Source organism: Nuphar pumila, chromosome 3, assembly GCF_984573655.1.
Source record: "Nuphar pumila chromosome 3, dmNupPumi1.hap1.1, whole genome shotgun sequence".
NCBI lineage: Eukaryota > Viridiplantae > Streptophyta > Magnoliopsida > Nymphaeales > Nymphaeaceae > Nuphar > Nuphar pumila.
The window spans coordinates 141,103,399-141,125,373 of NC_143251.1; the positions used below are offsets into that span (position 1 = coordinate 141,103,399).

The following is a 21,975-nucleotide window of genomic DNA, read 5'->3' on the forward strand; positions in this document are numbered from 1 at the left end:
CAACTTTCCAATGGCTGTGAAAACTCTGGTTTTTGAAATCGGGGTGTTGAGATATGATCTGAAAATCAATGACTGGTTGACTCTTTGAAGATATCATCTTCCTAATTATATCGATTGAGAGATGGACAAGTCACTTCACAATCCTTTTCTTTTTCTCCCTCCATTTTGTCGATGTCATTTTCAATAAGAGGTTGACAATAATGATAAAAAAAACATTTGATAAATAAAAACAAGAAAAATCAAGAAAAATATTTGCTACAATCATTTTCATGCACAATGACTTGGCAAAACCTACTTTTATTTTCTTCTTTTTTTTTGGGTAAATCTAACCCTTTAAATATGATCTACATGGTCAGTTTTGTGAGCATAGATAAATTAGATGGCTGTATTTCTATGTATTCCATCGTTCCAAACAAACATTGATGGCTATAAACGCTTGAAAGTTTCTTCACTCATAAAAGCCTCTTTTCTCAACATGATTCAAGGGTTGATTCTTTCAAAATCAAGCGTGTAGAACGGATTTTCAGTGTAAGATTGAGTAAAAAATGACTTGCATCATGAGATTCCAATTAAATTATATTGTAACAAATGTATATTTATGAAAACATCAAGTCAACGTTACCAACTGTAAACTATTATAAACACCTATATCATTTCTTTGTTTATCTGTCACACCCACCAACTTGGAGCAATGTCCATCAAAAAGTCAAATCAATGCCTTTTTTTTGTGTGTGTGTGTGTGTGATTTTTGCAAATCTGACCTTGCAGATGATCTGGGACGGTCGATTAACTAGAAATTTGACTGGATCGTCTTTTCTCGAAGAAAACAATAGATTTTTTGAGCCTTGAATACTTATAAAAATTTTGACCATTGATTTTGAAATTTTATAAAATTCTATGAACGTGTAATGAAATAGGATGATCCAAAAATCAATTCCTACAAAAATCAAGTGTATAGAACATATCTATATGGTCAGATTTCAACAAAAAAAAGAAGGGAAACCCATGGAAAATCAAAGTTCATTATTCAGCCCGTTTGCACCTTCTCTCTGTCTCTCTCTCATATACTTGAGTGTAACTGCTTATGTTGTACAAAATAAAATAAATAAATAACCAACCTTTGAAATGGTCCCAATTAAAAACGATTGGATTGATTGGGAGCCTTTTCATCGTTTATTTTTTGGAAACCGATTCACTTACTAAACCGATTTTGACAACATTGCCATCAAGTTCCATGTAAATCTTGAAACAATCATCCTGTCTTCAACCGGTTTGGTAGTTTTTTTTTTTCTTAGTGTCTTAGATACATTAAACAATAATATAAAAAGTCAAATTATACCAACTTACCTACCTACTTGCCTTACCCACAATGACCATTTCTTCATTCGGTTTCACTTTAAATTCCTGCATTTCTTCTAGTTTGGCACCAACTACTACTCTGAATCAGCTTGCTTCTTCCAGCAAAATGTTGGGGGAGTGCTCCATCACCGGGGATTCGAGATCGTTTAAGTCTGCCTGAAAGTAGAGTAAGATACCATAGGCTTGGTGATGAACCCAGTTTGGATTATCCAAACATGGAAAATGGCAGCTTTACCGCGAGGCGCCAGAGAGCATGCATCTTCTTATCCTTTGGGATTCTGAAATCGAAGTTCACAAGGCAAGCTGCTGGAAATCATCCGTTGGCAAGATTTTCTGACATGTCGAAGCACCAGAAGGCAGTCAAAAGGCCGGAATTTGTAAGGTACTTGCAGTACTTGAAGGAAGCAGGGAGGTGGGAGCCCAATTCGGACCAACCCGTCATGCATTTTGCGTGAGTCCGTCCGTTCTCCACTATATGCAAACATGAAGCTACTGTGGCACAGAGATATATGCTCTACCCTGGTGTCTTGTCCCCTTGTACACTATTTTTTAATGGAAAATCAAGCAAATCTGAAGTGCCCCTTGTCCTTTTAGCTGTGTCCTGAAATAAGGTTGTACCTTTTATTTTAAGTTCTTGATCGTTTGTACTTTGTTGTATTCATGTCGATTTATGTTCAAAGAAAACAACATTGACAATTTCCACTCTTAAAAAAAATCCGGATTCCATTAATTCTCAAAAGGGAAGAAGCTGTTTATTACTAATATAAATACCCCATCACAAAATTATTGTTCTCTAAGTGGAGCATGACCGGCCCAACTCTCTCTCTCTCTCTCTAAATACCCACAAAGTGTATAGATCGTTGCTCCCCCCAAGGGCAGATTGGTTTTCTGAGTGTGCGTTATGGGGTAAGGGCTCTTCTCCAAGATCTCGGGTCTTGGCTTAGTTAATTTTGCATGAATAAGGTTCAGACTCAGTTATTTAAATGAGTTGGGCTTTCAGTTTCCAAGTTGGTGTGTATTGTGTCAAATTGCTGAAGAAACTACTTTTCATTTATTTTGGTCATGCCCAATCTTTGTGGCCTATTTAATAGGACGTGGAGATCTCCGAACGCAATTGTCAAAGATGAGTCTTTTGCGCTTGATCTGCTCCTGGGCCTTATTGAAATTAGACGATGCAAGCGGTGGAGACTGATCTGGAAGACATGGTTGCTTACTACTTAGTGGTTTGTTTGGATGGCACACAATGATGCTACTTTCCGTCAAATTCCGGTCATCCTTAATCATCTTGTCCATAAAATCCTGGTTGACGTATATGCGATGTTACGTATGCATCTTAGAGACATCTCCTTTCATCTGAACAACGTTCACTCAACGGTGGTTTCTTCTAATCCAGCGGATCCTGGTTGAGCTGGCTTTGTTGTTTGTTGCTAGCTGTCTCTAGTTTCTTTTTCTTTAGCTTTTGTTTTTTCTATATTTTAGTTTTGTTTTCTATTTTGTTCGGTTCACTAGCTCAACATTTTGTTGATCTTCATGAGTATTAATGTTGTTCTTCTTTCGTCTCTCTCTCTCTCTCTCTCTCTCTCTCTCTCTCTTCCAAAGGAAAGTGTTTGTAATTATATTTATCATTTATCATATTTTATCGTTATCATGGGCTCTACCTTACAACTCAACCAATGCTATGTGAAAATTAGGGCTGGTAAACAAACTGGACTGCTTAGGACTCAGATTGGTTTGGCTTGCATGAAGTTTGTTCGGTTTGTCATGTGAGCTTAGTTAGTTGTGCCACAAGCGGCTTGTGTGGCATAAGCGAGCCAAGCGTGAATGATGGGTGTTCAGTCAGGTAGACTCACATAGGGTCATTCATAATGGCATATATATAACCTGTTCCTGACCCATACCGAACTCTATAGGGTTAGGGTTTAGTGATAAAGAATGATGTCTGATTAGAATCCAGATCAAACCTAAAGAGACGGATTAGCGTATCGAGTCCAGTATGGTTTTGTGAAATCTCATAACAGACCAGGGAGCAACCCGAGTTCCAATTAAGATCTACAAATTTTTAATGGAAAAAAGAAGAAATCTAGGAATATGATCTTTTTTATTTTGGTGAGTCCAATCAGACCAGAGTTTGACTCAGTACCAGCACTTAAAAGTCAAATCCAGATTCAGGCCCACCCAGGTCTGGATGGTAAACAAGCCAAACTTACTAAACTTGAACTGTTCAAGCTTGATTTGTTTTGTGGCAAGTCGAGTGAAGCTCGCTCCCTTATGCTAAAGGAGGAGTGCATCGGCCAGCTTAATTAGAAAATTATACATTGTTTCAAAGTTGAAAGCAACAATATTTAAATATATAGACACCAATTTTTGACCAATCATCATTCCATGGATTTTATCCAAATGTTTGTCTCCCGGAAACATTGGATATGTTGTATCAAAAACTACATAAAAAAATAATGTTTTCGAGTTTTCTATCCAAAAGAAAAGTCGAAGAGGACATCATAAGCTTTTATACACATCAAAAGACCATCCCAAGCGGACATCAAGATCAGAAGTTATGTACAAAACAAGGTTCTTATCATGTTTAGATCCGAATTTGAACCCAGATCTAGTCCAGCTTGTCACCCAAACCTCAGTTTTCATCTTTTGTTTATAACTGAATCCCACTTGTCTCCTAGGCTATTTGGATCTTAACACTACTTGTCATCCTTGGTATGAATTTGAACCCAAGTTGGCACCTATACTGAGTGAATTTGGATCAGATCTAGCTCAGTTGTCGTTCGAGCTGTTTGGATTAGATCCAGGCTAAGTTGTCAGTATTATCCCACTTTTTGTTCTCACTAGTGGAGCAAGTCCTTATCCAATTTAGGTTGTTGCCCATACTGTTTGAATCTAAATAAGATCCAGTTTGAGTTGTCCCCCATATTAATCCAGTTGTCTTTCCAAGAATAGATCCAAACACACCTCCTTAAGGACGTCAACCTAGTTTGGCACCTTTGTTGAGGCAACAACCCAAGGTTTTCCCAATGGGTGGTCCCCAAGCCTGGGACCTATCATTTTCTGCTTGATTCACATTTGGAAGGGACTTTGGACCCCAAAACTTGTCAAAAAGCTTAAAACTAACCCCTTGAGTCTTCGAAATCTGATTCCTTAGCCTACTCAACCAAACAAACTCAATTTCTTGGCCCCTAAGCTAAAAACCCTAGCCAATAAGATCTCACCATCTCAGGTCTCTGGCCAATCAAATGCAAGCACATGCATAACATTTCGATTCGGTTTATGTAGCTTAGGATCTGTCAAACCAAGGCCCGGAATCCAGTTCAAAAACTATAAATAGGGGTCATGTTCCCCCATTTCAGGCATCTAGATCTTCTATAAGTGTGTGGTTTTTCTCCTACATTCTAGCTAATACCCTGCACCCATACTTTGTCCCACTACAAGAAAAACATTAATTAGAGACTAAAATTTGTGACAAAAATAATTCATTGCAAATTTGCGACAGATTAGCTAGAGAAAACTAGTCATTCCTAAAATCTAAATTAGTTATGAAATTAGCGACAAAAAAAATGTCTCAAACTCCGTCGCTAATTAGCGATGGATAAATTCTGTCTCAAGCTATGTCCCAACTTCGCGACATAATTTTTTTGTCGCTAATTAGCTATGAATTTTGAGAATGAATTTATCTGTCGCTACTCTTCGATGTAAAATAGCCCATCCAGGGCACAAATTTCTCTCTTTGTTCTCTCTCTCTCTCCCCTCTTCCACCGATCTACCTCCCTTTCTCCTTCCTCGCTCGATCACCCTTTGTCTCCTCCGGTCCTTCAAGCAAACACCAACGACTGAAGTTGCCAGCCACCCCTCTGAACACCACCGCCATCTCCTTCTTCACTACTGCCACCAATGACCACCGATCATCGGCCACCCCTCTTTGATCACCACCATCTTCCCTTGTTCCCTCAGCGACCCCGTCGATGATCCACCGCCTGTTCCTCCCACCCTGGCAACTTGGCCGAAGTCCACCATCAACCACACCGATAAGCTCGCCTGTTCATTGCCTCCTGTACCCTCACACCTCCCCCCTATCCCTCTTTCCAACCTGTCGGTTGAGGGCCCTGCCTCCCTGTTGCTAGTCCTTTTTGGCAGGGGGCTCTGCCCCCTGCCCTTGTTTAAGCAACACTGACAGAGGGATCCACCCCTGCCTTTGTGTTTGCTTGGACGGAAGGGGACGCTCCCCTTGCCTTTGTTTTTGTTCGGTTGGCAGGAGGTTCAGCCCCTTGCCTTTGTTCTCTTTTGGCTGGCAGGGAGACTACCACTATTGCTTCTTGGTGTGGGGTTGAGTCCTCATCTTTATTTTCATTCGGTCGGTAGGGGGCGGAGCCCCCTGTCCACTTTGTTTCTCCAGACGACAGGGGCTCTGCCTCCCTGTTGTTGTCTTTTCTCATCTGGTAGTGAGGGGGAAGCCCCTACTTGAGTGGTTCTTCTGTCGACAAGGAGGAGGGGACTTTACCCCCTATCATGTTCCCCTTTCGTCAGGCAGGGCGGGGCGAAGCCCCCTGCCTGTGTCTTTGTCTTTAACCGACAACCTATTTTCTCCTGCTTCTTCCTGTGTCTTTGTCTTTGGCCGACAAGAGTAATGTGCATTGTAGGTGCATAGTAGAGCAAAATGCGCAATGCTTAATGCTAAGCATCACATGCGACTTAAAATGCCATGCGAAAAGAAACAAGAAAAATGCAAATGCAAAAGCATGCAAATCAGGTAAATACCTGTGGTGAGTAAGTGATGCAAACACATCACATGTTATTTACTTTCTTGGATGCAATACTTTTTTGCTCACACACTCATTTAGTTATAGATATCTAAGACTATTTTGATGAAGTTTAGAGATCATGTTGATCATAATTTGAATGAATGAGAATAAAAGTGCTCTTAATTTTTTTGTTCGGAGACCATGCTAGTCATGATTGTAGTTAGCAAGATATTAGAGTGTGTTTGTTGCACGTATATATTTGACATTATTGTAAAATGAATGATTGAATGTATTGTAATGTTTGACACGACTATCCATGCTTGCATGAAGTTATTTTTTATTTGATTATGTATTCTATGTGAAATTATATCATAATAACATGCTTAAAATAAATGTATATTGTGATATATATATATATATATATATATATATATATATATATATATATATATATATATATATATATATATATCAAATCATTACATCCACCATCAATGCATGATAAATTAAATATTTTATTCATCATAGCATTATTATTATTATCTTTTAACTGGTTAAGATAATATTCATAATATCATAAGACAAAATGACTACAAACCATGAATGAATGTACCATAGGATAGTTGATAATGAGGTGTCACTTAAATATATGGATGGCATTGACAGTTTTATTGAATTTGCAACAACAAGTATCAGTAAAGTGGATCTCATCGATCGAATAAGGTGCCCCTGCACGATGTATAAGAATAATCAATTTATAGAACCTCATGGCGTTAGACATCACCTATAAATGAAGGGTTTTATCAGTGGTTGTTAGAATTGGATGCTCTATGGTAAAGAATTTTAGAATAATTTTGATGCACGGGTGGATGTGGTGCACGATAATTTATATGTGAATTTGATATTTGATACCACATGACCAATACTAGGTTCTGCAGTGGGTTCTAGAGATGTACCAACTGGGGTAGAGGAAAAATCAACAAATGATGCAACCGGTAGATTTTATGACTTACATAGATATGTTGATGAGCCACTGTATAATGGTTGCGAGAGTCACACTATCTTGTCTGTAGTTCTTCAACTACTGAATTTGAAGTCAGAGTATAATTTGAGTCAATCATGTTTTGACTGTTTGTGCTCTATTGTAAAGAGTACGTTGCCCAAAGATGAGAAATTGCCATAAAATTTTTATCATGGAAAGGTTATAGTCAACGCTCTAAGTATGGGGTATCAAAAGATAGATGCTTGTCCAAATCACTGCATGTTGTATTTTAAAGATTAAAAAAATAGCAGATCATGTCCGTCGTGTGGGCATCTTCGATTCAAGCCAAAGACAAGGGGCAATGCTAGCATAAGGTCAAAAGAAGTGTCATACAAGTCACTCTGCTACTTTCCTCTCACTCCTAGATTGCAATGAATGTATATGTCTTCGAGGACAACTAAACATATAAGATGACAAAGTTCAACATGATAAAGACAAATCACACATCCTGTTGACGCGAAAGCTTGGAAGTACTTTAATCATACTCATCCGAGTTTTGTAATAGAAGTGAGAAATGTTAGGCTCGATTTATGTACAGATGAATTTAATCCATTTGGGGGTAGATCAACCCTATACTTATGTTGGCCGGTATTTGTCATCCTATACAACCTTCCTCCAAGCTTATGTATGAAGTGTCAAAATCTTTTCTTGTATCTATTGATGCCTGGTCCGAAGTCTTCGGGCTAAAATTTTGATGTATATTTAAGGTCATTGATTGATGAACTGAATATACTGTGGGATGACGGTGTTCTCACATACGATACCCAAAAAAACAAAACTTTCATACGAAGGTTGTTGTTCTATAAACAATTAGTGACTTTCCTGCATATGATATGTTATCTGGTTGGAGCACACATAGGAGATTGGCATGTCCGTACTATATGAAAGATACAAAATCTTTTAAATTGATGCACGAAAGAAAGCCTTATTGATTTGATTGTCATCGTCGATTTCTACCTAGCGGCCATCCATTCTGACAATAAAAGAATGTGTTTCGAGCAGGCACAACTGAAAGAGTTGGTAAGGATGATGACACGCATTCTTTCCGTGTAAACAATAATATATTACTTAATTGGTCGTGTTTACAGTCATTGTTTATGCTTGTAGGTCCGTCATGGTGATGTTAATGACTAAGGAATATGTGATTTACAAAATGGTCTAACCAAAGTTGTGTAATGTTATAACGGGTACGTCGTAAATGGTTATCGATTCCATACAAAAGACTATGGTGTAAACAAGTCAATGATGAATAATGGCATGTGTGTCAAGGGTAGTTTCAGTGAAAATAAACTTGACTATTATGATATTATTGAAGAAATAATGGAGTTGGCTTACTTAAGCATAAATAACACAATAACTTTATTCAAGTATCATTGGTTTGATCCCATAGCAACAAGAGTCAACAAAGCCTCAGGCATTTCAGAGGTGAATCATAAATCAAGGTTTGAAACATATGAACCATTCATATTAGCATCACAAGCTTAACAAGTTTACTATACTTTATATCTGAATACAAGAAAGTCAGATAGAAATGAATAGTGAGTGGTTTGCAAGGTGAAGTTTAAACTATACCCCGAGTATGATCAATTACAGAAAGGCAAGATTGTTGAAGAGGGTGATTACTATCAATCAGATGATATGTATGAATTCTCTTATAGTCATGATGTCACACATGGTTTGCATGTCACATCTCCATTGTCTGATGACATACATATGAAATAATGTGATCCAAATGATATACCAAGTGGATGACCGCCCAATGAAGAAGAAGACGAAGAGGATGAAGAGGAGGAGGAAGAAAAAGAATATGAAAGTCAAACAAGTGATGAGGAAGCATACTCAAGTTAGTAAAATATATCTTGTAATACATACCACATCAATTTCTCATATGCATCATCTATTTCAACATTATATCTTGTGTATCATGTTACATTTCATGCATACTTAGCATGTACATGCATAGTTTATGTATAGTTATAAAATTGATTCATGTATGACCTTTAAATCTTTACATTTTATGCATATGTCATGTTCATGCTAAGATCAAGAGCTATGTAACTTATGCAAATAATATTTTTATTTGTTAGAATATGGCTCGTGGATGTCACAATGGTCAAGCACACAGTGGTCAAGGACCAAGTGAAGGTCGTGGGACAACATTAGGTAGATGTCTTTGTGTTATATTTAAATATAGGCATTCATTATATTTTTACTTATATATTAATATAAAAATTATTACTTGTTAATCATCTTTATAAGATCCCAGCTCAGTGATAGCCAGTCTCAACCTTCGTCTTCATGTAATGCTTCAATAGGTATATTATTTAAATAATTATATACTTGATTAGTTTAAATATGCATTGTGTGAATTTCTATCTCATTGTTCTATAGATGGTGTTTCACCTGCATATGACCTACATATACCAGCTACTCATAGACATCATGAAACAATGACAAATGTTAGGTCTTCTTAGTCTGACACACGATGACTCTTTGAAATAGTGTATATCGATAGTCGACCATAAGTATTTCATTGTCACTTGTCTATTACTTATCTTATAAATAATATATATCGATAGTCCATTGTTAATGTGTACCAATTTATATGTAGTGCGAGGTTCGAGCCATAAGATGTGATTCAAGAAATTAAGAAATCACTAATTCAACATCTTCCAGGACTGGTCACTCAATGGAAGAGTACCCAAATGAGGTGTTGGACAAATTATTGTCCTCATTTATGATATATATTCGTTTATCATAGCTAGTGTGTTTCATATTTAATTTTTTGTTAGTCATGTGTACTAACTTTCTGAAATTATTTATAGGCTTTGAATCACTTCGTGACTGTGAAGAAGCAGAACATGAGGCTAATGTGGCAAAAGGTGGCTGCCAATCGATTTGCCAATATGTTTCACAATATGAAGATTGCAGCAATAAAAACAACTGGTGAGATAAATGACCACTGCAGTAGAAGGGCCATGACCCTTCTACTATCAGGTCAGATTATTGAGATGCAATATGTGACAAGTGGGCGAGCCATGAATTTTGAAACTTCTCAACAAAGGTTGCACAAAACTGAGTGAAGATGCCTGATGCCCATCTACACACAGATGGTTCTAGGACTTTTGAGAGCCATCAGAAGAAAATGGTAACCCATCAATATATATATATCATCAAATTTATATTTATATATATATCATCAAATTTATAAGTATTTTTGCATACTTTTTATTTGATTTTTTTATCATTTAACCATACAGAAAGCCGAAAAAAGAGGCATTATGCCTTACAAGGATGTATTTTTTGAAATACATAAATGTAAGAGCACGAGCAAGTTCATATTATAAAAGGCAAGAACGATAACAGTATGTATTTATTGTATTAATAAATATTATAATATACAAGTTACCATGAATTATATTATCATAAATATTGTAATTCTTAATTATTTATTAATTCATACTATAATCATTACTTTGTAGGAGTCATACGAGTAGCAGATGGTAGAGCGATATAGCGATGACTTCACTCAGCATCCGCCTTTTGATTCTGTCGCATGGGTAACTACAACCGGTGAACCCAAAAAAGGTCTTGTGTTCGAGTTTGAGAGTAATATGAATACCACACCAACCGTTGCCTCATTCAGTCAGAGATCTCAGAGTTCTCCCTCCAACATCAACTCTCAGCATCCGATTCACCCTACTATTTCTTGAGATCGTGTCCGTCAGTTTTTTCAAGACACAATGCATGACTTTTTACCTAAAGTCATTTTCAACCTTTTTTATAATGAGTTGTGTAACTTTTTTTTGTGACAGAAAAACTTTGTCTGCCTTCAACACGAGTTTCGATGCCCATCAGGTATAAAGTTTCATGTCATTAGTTTCATGTTGTTAGATTTCAATAAGTATATGCATGATTAAATACATATATGCATGATTGAATTACTATAAAATTTTATTGATAACATTGGAACACATGTATGCATGATTGAATCACTATAAAAAAAAATTGACAGCTTTAGAACACATATATGCAAGATTGAATCACTATGATTTTTTTTGATAGCCTTAGAATACATAAATGATTGAATCGGTATGATTTTTTTTTACAACCTTAGAACACATATATGCATGATTGAATCACTATGAAATTTTTTGACTGCCTTATAACACATATATGCATGATTGAATCACTATGAAAGTTTTTTGACAACCTTAGAACACATATAAGCATGATTTCATCACTATAATTTTTTTTTGACAACCTTAGAACACATATATGCATGATTGAATCACTACAAAATTTTTTTGACAACATTAGAATATATATATATATATATGCATGATTGAATCACTATAAATTTTTTTTAGAACCTTAGAACATATATATGCATGATTGAATAACTATGAGATTTTTTTTACAACCTTGGACCACATATACGTATGATTAAATCACTATAAATCTTATTTGACAACCTTAGAACACATATATGCATTATTGAATCACTATAAATTTTTTTGACACCTTTAGAACACATATATATATGATTGAATCACTATACAATTTTTATGACAGCCTTAAAGCACATATATGCATGATTAAATCACCATGATTTTTTTTTGACAACCTTAGAACACATATATGCATGATTGAATTACTATTAAATTTTTTGACTGCCTTTATAACACATATATACATGATTGAATTACTATAAATTTTTTTTGACACCTTTAGAACGCATAAATGCATGATTGAATCACTATACAATTTTTATGACAGCCTTACAACACATATATGCATGATTGAATCACTATAATTTTTTTTGACAACCTTAGAACACATATATGTATGATTGAATCACTATAAATTTTTTTAACTGCCTTATAACACATATATGCATGATTGAATATCTATAAAAGTTTTTTGACAACCTTAGAATACATATAAGCATGATTTCATCACCATGAAATTTTTTTGACAACCTTAGAACACATATATGTATGATTTAATCACTACAAAATTTTTTTGATAGCATTTGAACATATATATGCATGATTGAATCACTATAATTTTTTTTTGATAACCTTAGAACACATATATGCATGATTGAATCATTATAAATTTTTTTGGACAACCTTAGACCACATATATGTAACAACCTTAGACCACATATATGTATGATTGAATCACTATAAATCTTATTTGACAACCTTAGAATATACGCATGATTGAATCACTATAAATTTTTTTGACACCTTTAGAACACATATATGCATGATTGAATCACAATACAATTTTTATGACAACCTTAGAACACATATATGCATGATTGAATCACTATAAATTTTTTTTGACAACCTTAAAAAACATATATGCATGATTGAATTGCTATAAAATTGTTTGACTGCCTTATAACACATATGCATGATTGAATCACTATGAAAGTTTTTTGACAAACTTAGAACACATATAAGCATGATTTCATTACTATAAAATTTTTTTGACAACCTTAGAATACATATATGCATGATTGAATCACTACAATTTTTTTTACAGCATTAGAGCATATATATGCATGATTGAATCACTATAAAAATTTTTTAGTAACCTTAGGACACATATATGCATGATTGAATCACTATAAATTTTTTTTGCAACCTTAGACCACATATATGTATGATTGAATCACTATAAATCTTATTTGACAACCTTAGAACACATATATGCACGATTGGACCACTATAAATTTCTTTGACATCTTTAGAACACATATATGTATGATTGAATCACTATACAATTTTTATGACAACTTTAGAACACATATATGCATGATTGAATTACTATAAATTTTTTTTTGACAACCTTGGAACACATATATGCATGATTGAATTACTATAAATTTTTTTGACTGCCTTATAACACATATATGCATGATTGAATCACTATAGATTTTTTTGACACCTTTAGAACACATATATGCATGATTGAATCACTATATAATTTTTATGATAGCCTTATAACACATATATGCATGATTGAATCACTATGGATTTTTTTTTACAACCTTAGAACACATATATGCATGATTGAATCAATATAAATTTTTTTGATTGCCTTATAACACATATATGCATGATTGAATCTCTATGAAAGTTTTTTGACAACCTTAGAATACATAAAAGCATGATTTCATCACTATAATTTTTTTTGACAACCATAGAACACATATATGCATGATTGAATCACTACAAATTTTTTTTGACAGCATTTGGGCATATATATGCATGATTGAATCACTATAAAATTTTTTTGGTAACCTTAGAACAGATATATGCATAATTGAATCATTATAATTTTTTTTTACAACCTTAGACCACATATATGTATGATTGAATCACTATAAATCTTATTTGAAAACCTTAGAATACATATACGCATGATTAAATCACTATAAAATTTTTTGACACCTTTAGAACACATATATGCATGATTGAATCACTATACAATTTTTATGACAACTTTAGAACACATATTTGTATGATTGAATCACTATAAAAATTTTCGACTGCCTTATAACACATATATGCATGATTAAATCACTATGAAAGTTTTTTGACAACCTTAAAACATGTATAAGCATGATTTCATCACTATAATTTTTTTTGACAACCTTAGAACACATATATGCATGATTGAATCACTATAATTTTTTTTTTGACAACATTAGAACATATATATGCATGATTGAATCACTATAAATTTTTTTTTATAACCTTAGAGTACATATATGCATGATTGAATCGCTATAAAAATTTTTTTGGCAACCTTACAACATATATATGCATGATCGAATCACTATGAACTTTTATTGACAGCCTTAAAATACATATATGCATGATTGAATCACTATAAAATTTATTTGACAGCCTTAAAAAAAAATATGTGTATGCTTGAATCATTATGACATTTTTTTGACAACCTTAGAACACATATCTGCATGATTGAATCACTATGAATTTTTTTGTCAGCCTTAGAATAAATATATAAATAATTGAATCAGCATAAAAAAAATTTTACAGTTGTAGAACACATATATGCATGATTGAATCACTATATATTTTTTTTGACAACTTTAGAATACATATATGCATGATCGAATCACTATAAAAAAATTTTTACTGTCTTATAATACATATATGCATGATTGAATCACTATAAAAGTTTTTTGACAACCTTAGAACACATATAAGCATGATTTCATCACTATGAGATTTTTTTGACAATGTCTGAATTCTGTTAATGTCCTTCACTTTATTGTTAGTCTATGTGTCATTCAACTATGTTGCTTTGATTGCCTTAGATTAGGTGCATTGCATATAATTTATTTTATTATATTTTGTTTATCAATACTAACATTTGGGTTCTCTTGTAGGATGCTGGAAATGATCAGCGTAAAGGAGCAAATGGTGGCATGGATGGAGGGGGCAAATCTAGACAATGAAGAAGATGATGCTCTGAATCTTTGTGAGAATTAACTTCATGTGTTGAATTTGTTTCACGTACTTGTTGTTTCAAACGAAACTCTTTGTATATGTTCACTTATAACTAATTAGAACTTGACGATGATTATACTGGGTTGTTAAATTTGTTTCACTTATAACTTATGTTAAATTTGTTTCACCTACTTCGTATATGTATTTTTTATGTTACCTTATTTTTTATATACAGGTTATATAAATTGTATAACGAGAATTTTTTTCTCGATATTAATATTTCAAACAAAATTATTTTATTTTATTTTTTTTTATTTTGTAATGGATTGGCGATGGATATTATCTATCGCTAATATTCAGTGATGGATTTTTTAAAGAATTTCAGTCGCAAAATGACGATAGTGTTTGGCGGTGAATAATATTTGTTGCCAATTTAGTAATGGATTAAGGACGAATATTTATCTGTCTCAAAAACTGAATCAGCCGATGTATTGCGATAGAATGCAATCCATCGCTAAATTGGTGATGGATATTAGAGACAGATATGTATTCGTCGTTAAATTTTAGCGATGAATTAGCGACATATATGTATTTGTCGTAAAACCAAATCAATGCTTATTTAGCGACAGATCATGACATTCGCTAATCCATCATGAATTAGCGACATATTAGTTCTGTCACTAATTAGCGACCAAAAAATTATGATGGATGTTATCCATCGCTAAGCCATCGTCAATCCGTCTTTAAATAGTTCAATGATTGATTTGTGATGGATTAGCGTCGGATAGCATCTGTCGCTAATCCGTAGAATTCTTGTAGTGTCCAAAGTCCCCCTAACCTTGCATATTTACTCATACTTTGTTAGAAATCGAACTCAAAATCCTAGATCTAGATCCTAGTTTGATCACTCTCGGTGCTTCTACCTAGCCAACACTCTGTCAGTTTGTTGTTGTGCTTGTCGTTGTCATAAAAATGGCTGCCTAAGCCATGTAAGATTTGCATTTACTTATTTTTCTCTCTTTTATTGATTTGTTTCATTTAATCAAGTGTGAATTTGACTAACCTTTGCATATTTTAGGTGTTTTGAGCTTTTTTGAGCATTGGTGGTGTTCCTACACCATCATGTAGGAGTCACATACAAAGTATGCAATGATCATGCTAAAGCTTAGATTAAAGGGAGCTGAAGTCCCGGCTAGGTTTATCCCATCTCATTCGACAAGGAAAGATGACAAAAAACAAACAAACTTGAAGGGTTTTTCTAACTGCAATTTTTGAAATTTCAGTAGGCTTGAAACTCACCCTTTGCAGCTGTTTGTTTCACACTAAAATGACCTATTTTTTTGTGAAAGCAGGTAATTTTCCCAGATGCATGAAACAAACGCCTACTGCAGTATATGAGTCCCCCCGCTTTTTCGTTGGAAATAAGCTGAATGGCCCAGAATTTTGACATGGTTTGAGACAGGGCGATCTGGTGTAGGTTCAGTTTAGTTGGTTTGACATTCTTCATGCACTAGGGCCCCAGTGCTGGCGGTGAGGGCTCCGCTCATCTGGTAGGTGCATTCCCTGACAAGCAAGGGAGACCTAGGGTTTTTTTTTACCAATGGGGTCTCCGCGTGGTTGGTAGGAGCTGTCAGTGCATGTCTCCTTGCAGAGGGACGTTGCAGGTTCAAAACCCCAGTGGTACGTTGAATAATAACTGGTGGGGGTCTGCCTAACCCCAACTTGCCTTTCAAAGAAAGAAAGGGAGACCTAGGTTTTTACACTGATACGTTAGCGAGTGAGATGGTTTTTCCTGATTATCCAGTAAAGGAAAAAGACTCCTTAAGTGCTATGAAGGCTATTACTTGATGCAATGTTGAAGTACTTGGACCGCCAAAGCAGGTTCGAGTCCTTAAGGTGGTCACTTAGAAGGTCAGGGCTCAGGACACTAATCCACCCAACGCAGGTACCCTAACACCTAGTGTGAAGGTTTTTAACTAGAGATCCGAGGATCTCTAGTCCGGCCCTTATCTCTCCAATTGGACTTGAAATCCACGGTTTTGGTCCAAAAAGAGGATATCAGAACCTCGGTTTTGAGATACTTCATTTGCAAGGAGGTTGGATCAATACTTTTCCTTTTGTTTTCATGGTGTAATTTGAGCTAAACCAATGTGTCTTTTTGAGGGAAAATGAAAGAAAAAAAAAGAAATTATTTTGATGCAAATGAATTGGATATTGGTCTGGTTATGCTTAGCTTTCTGAATTCTGTGAAGTGGGTTTGATTCCATATCAGGCTTTGACTTGGATATTTAGCATATAAGCTTGTATCTAAGATATCATATACTCCAGTCTCCTTGCAGTGGGCACCCCCCAACTAATTAGACCTAGATTATTTAGATAACCAAAATTCATCATTTACAAAACATGAAGCACTCCCTTGCAATCTATAGGCACAATGGTGCATTTAGTGGTTGATCAATTTTAAGAATGAATGTGATTCTCATTTTCCATCTAGTTGTTTCCAAGTGCAACATTTCTTTCCTTCACATTTTCATTTAAAACAAGATCATTTCATGGAGAAGGCTGTTAATGAATTGTATCTGTATCAGACACCTCAACCAACCCAAATCTGAATAATCAAATGCGGAAGAACTAACAACAACAATACTAATAATATTGTTTCACACTGAAACCTACCAAACCTGACCCGAAGCAATACAGAAATCTGCAACCTTACAAGAAGACTTAGGAAAGATGGCTCAAGTTGTAGATGACAACCGGGATTGCAGGAAACTTTGAACAGCAGGAGGTTTGTCTGTTAGTCAGTATAAACACGAGCAGATCTAGGAAGTCCCCACATGCTAACCTCGGTAGGGGCCGCTTAGAATATCAGAGTGACAAGATGACCTAATTACCCAAATGAGATTACTCCAATAGTCCAATGTTCAGAAGTAGAGCATAGCAAGGCATTGCACCCAAGAACCACTTTTATCTGCAACAAGTGGAAATGCTGGATGAGATTGCGCTACACAAACATGGTATCCTAACTCAATCTACAAGGTAACCACTTTGCCAGAAGGAAGAGATTTCCAAGTCTGAGGCAGTTTCACGATTTTGCAATCTCAGAAATGGTCATGCCATATGCAAATTACATAGGATCTTTATTGAATGTGACAATTTTGCTCCTTTCAACAAAGATAGAATTTTGATGGCAACTGTCATAATAATAGCAATGTCTAAATAGCAGTTTGTCCAACTAGAAATTGTGATAAAAGCCTATAGACAAAATCATACATTGCATATGGATGAACAGTCATATATTCTACGAGTATGGTCACGTTCTTACCTGCTTTAGAAAATTCTTTTATGAGAAAATGAAAGCTTATGGCCAGAATGACTAGAGAAGTTTCCATAATGATGCTTACAACTATCAGGTTGCTTAAAATAGGTTAAGCTTTAGCCGTCCAACCTCTTGTCAACCACCAAAATCCAAAGAAAAAATTGATTACATTAAACTCCTGTGGGTACCATTAAAGAATAGAATCACGTAAAAATTCACCTGAATCTAGTCCTTTAAACAAGAAAATCTTCAGAGACACTTTGACAAATTTCTGGGCATCCATGAAACTCTAATAATACAGAGACCAGGTTCTCTTCCTTACTAGGCCAAACAGGAACCACTTGAGAAGGTATCAATTTCAAACATTCATCTCCTTTAATATTCTTTATCATACGATTTTTATAGTTTATTACTACTAGTTTCCTGTTTCATTGCATAAACACTTCCCCCTTGGACAACAGCATCCACGGGCACAGAGGATGACACAAATATAAAGTATATACCATAGTCACATATATCAGCGATATTTTCAAAATATCACGATATTATCACTGTAAATTCAGCAAATGATAATATAGGTTAAATATCATGATATTTTGAAAATATCGTGATATTTTGAAAATATTGCCAATTTGATAATTTCATGATATTATCAATTAGTTTTATTGTTTTTATTTATTTTTTACATTTTAAATATGTTTTTCTTCTTTCTTTTACATTTTTTTACTTATTTCTTTTATTATTTATGTATTTTTTGTCTAAACATGATATTTTCTTATTTTTTATATTTTTCAAGCCCTGAGATTTTCCCAAGATTTATCACCAAACCTATAATATCGCGAGAAATAGCCTCACCGAGATATAGCTGACACTGATATTTGTGACTATGGCATACACAAAATAAAAGTTACTTCTGTCACACCAGTTAGATATCCTGTGCACTACCATTCTTGTGCTTCAGCCTTCAGCTGCATATCCAATAACAGCCATTGAAAAACCAGGCCATTCCTGCACTAGTTTGTTACCATGAGCTAGTCCCATGGATTCTTGAAAGGGATATAACAACAAGAACAAGAAGCCATATTAGAGGAATCAGATCCTATAAAAAGGATATGGTACAAAATAAATGAAACTGTACATATAAGTTTGCCAAAAAACCAATATCCTTGACAACCCCCCCCAAAAAAACAATTGAAGGTGAAAAAAGGAAAAAAATAGATTTGTTATACAATCAGTAGATTACACGACCAGGAAAAAAGTGCATAAGCAAAAATTAAAATTTAACAAGAGAATCGAGGTTGCAATAATGAATAAAGCTTGTTCACCTTGAAGTAGAAGCAGAACTCTGTGGAGACTTGTTTGCATATTGAGAAAATGGTTTATCTTCTTCTAAGGGACTGTCATCTTTAAGATCCCCCAGACAATCAATGCTTCTCAACTTGGCCTCCAAAAGCATAAGTGTTGCATCCAGATGTAGTATCCTCCTGCATATGTAGGAAAAAAATTGGTTGCAGGCTTTTAGCTAAATGAATAACAGGTCAGCCAACCTACTACACAGACCATGCGGTTATATAAGTAGTTACAGAAGCAGCCACTGAGCATCGAGAGCCAACTAGCGAGTTTTGGTAATATGAATTACCCACCAATCCACACGCCCCTATACACACACACACACACACTCATTCATCAATGCAGGTAAGTCTATGAACTAGACAAATTTAAGTGGAGTATTGTGGTGAATTGGAAAGAGAAAAATTAGTTTTGTTCTCCATGATAGATACTTTTAATTTGTTTTAGCTTGACTTGCCACTCTGAAAAATGGGATAAACTATGTCACATGGGTGCGGGTGTGGGTGCAGGTGCGACACGGGTGCGGCGCAATTTTAAAAATTTTGGACACGAGGACTCGGCTATATATATATATAGTGTGTGTGTGTGTGCATATATGTGGATATTGTCTAAAGTTTGGCACCAACATGAGTGTTTTTACAAACTTTGCAAATTGTACTTTTTTCCTTGCAGAAAGGGGAATCCGGGGGCTTCCCCCAGCATGGGTCCCACTGCGCGGTCAATGGGCGGGGGTCAGGGGCAGCGCCCCCCAGATTTTTTGGGGGGGCTTATGTTTGAGACTCATGCTATATATATATATATATATATATATATATATTAAAAATATATAAAAAAAGATCATATTTTTTTGTTTTTTGCCCTAAAAATGGATATTTTTGGACTCAGTCAACGTTGATCGAGTTCAAAACAAGGATGGACTCGGCCTCGACTTGTTGACCGAGTCCGGGCCATGTCCGAAGCTGCACCCATGTCCGCACCCGTGTCAGGGCGTGTCGACTCGGGTGCGGCGCCTCCCAAGCCGAGTCCGTGTCACATAGGGGATAAATGAGTAGCATGTACACGGCCTCTGAAGTATAGATATTTGAAAGGTAATACGGAATTGGGATTCAATGTAATTTACCTAAAAAACTAAATAAATTGTGGTTTTCAAAAATCATATGATCATTCTAACAATTATCATCCAATTAATTTAATTTCAGTTATTGCAGAATTTCTACCTGTTATGAAATTGCAGTGATTCAATGGGGCACAATTGTCACGACATCAAACGAGATTAAAAATGGTCATTCAAATTTTAATTTGCATACAATTATAAGAAATTTTGCAGCCAATTCCCTATAAACTGAAAGAACATAGACACAACTTTATGAAGGATGTAAAATACTGCTACTTGTGATGATGGTGATCACTGATCAGTAACGTGAAAGTGATTTTTTTTCAGAAAATGAACACAATTGCTAATTGTAAATAGACCTATAAAGTAGTACCCAGTCATTTGTGAGAATACCCAATTTACGAAGAAGCTGCTAGATACTAAACTACAATTGATCCGTTGAGTACATGTTTACTAAGTGGAAAGTATATGATTCAGCATCATTAACATTAAACTTTGCCCAATCCACATGTAGATGGGCTTGTGAATCCTGTCCATTCACATCTCTACAAGCCTACCCATTCTCCCAATTCCTTCAATTTGCATCAAACCACCCATCCCCTTCATATGGGTTCTGTTATATAAAGCTAAAGAGATGATACTCCTGTTAAGTAATGCAAAAGATAAGAAATGAAAGCGATGGTTACGGCTACTTTGGTAGTCGATCACAATTTTTTACAATAATCCATTTAGTTTTTTTTTTCTACCTGTGGACGTCTGCAAGCTTTTCTTCGCAGAGGGCAGAGAACCTGTTGAGGAAGCGTGCTGTTTGGGCGATGAATATATTGACCTACAGGAAATGAATGAATGAATGAAACAGAATCAGTGGCAGGTGGGGAAATCGAATTTAGTTGGGAAATGAAAGGAGGGAAAGAAAGATTACGAGATAAAGAGTCCTCTGATCGGATATGGAAAGGGAGATCTCATCCTGGGAGAGTTCTTCAGTGGCGGTGGTGGGACTGGGAGTGGGGTTTCTCACCGCAGGGCTTCTCCATGGCATGATTCCGTGATGCCAATGCTCCTTCTGTGTGCACTTTGTGGGTCAGTTAACCTTCTCTTGTGTTTGGGAGACGTCGGAATCCAATTTCATAGTGCACCAGGTACTTGTTTTCGCTTCTCATTGACCTAAAACATTATCCGTGGATTTTTTTTCCAAATTCCGTTTGGGCGGTAATGGATCTGATCTGTATCAGATACTTCAACCGATCCAATCTGAGTAACCAAATATGAAAGAGAAAATAATAATAATAGTAACTAATAACAACTCATTCACCTGATGAGAGTCAGACCTTGATGGGCCATTAGGATTTAGGACTAGAAAACGAGACGAGCAGCTCATCATTCCGTAGGTGTTAGGGATGACGGTGGACCCGGAAAAAATAGAGCGTCTTGTTTGGGTGGGGATGAAGGACATAAAAAAGGGATATGAATAGGGGATGAAGGTGAAAATCAAAACCGGTACAAGGATGAAGGTGGGGATGGACTTACTCTTGCCCCCACTCCACTCGGTTTCG

At 35.4% G+C, this 21,975-nt stretch overlaps 1 protein-coding gene across 1 annotated transcript; it reads right to left on the reverse strand.

Moving 5' to 3' along the window:
- Nucleotides 1–19,105: 19,105 nt before the first annotated feature.
- Nucleotides 19,106–21,506, reverse strand: LOC149844130 (uncharacterized). Its single transcript, XM_090000339.1, has 3 exons — nucleotides 21,345–21,506; nucleotides 21,169–21,251; nucleotides 19,106–19,442 (listed from the first exon to the last, which is right to left on the reverse strand). The coding sequence occupies exons 1-3, from the start codon at nucleotides 21,459–21,461 to the stop codon at nucleotides 19,280–19,282; spliced, it is 363 nt and encodes a 120-aa protein (XP_089856465.1). The 5' UTR covers nucleotides 21,462–21,506; the 3' UTR covers nucleotides 19,106–19,279.
- Nucleotides 21,507–21,975: the final 469 nt, after the last annotated feature.

Excerpts from the sequence above, each read along its gene's own strand:
- LOC149844130 (XM_090000339.1), bottom strand. The coding sequence starts at position 21,461 with ATGCCATGGAGAAGCCCTGCGGTGAGAAACCCCACTCCCAGTCCCACC. Across the intron at positions 21,252-21,344 it reads ATCAGAGGACTCTTTATCTC|GTCAATATATTCATCGCCCA; the intron begins GTAATCTTTCTT and ends CATTTCCTGTAG. Across the intron at positions 19,443-21,168 it reads AAGCTTGCAGACGTCCACAG|GAGGATACTACATCTGGATG; the intron begins GTAGAAAAAAAA and ends CTACATATGCAG.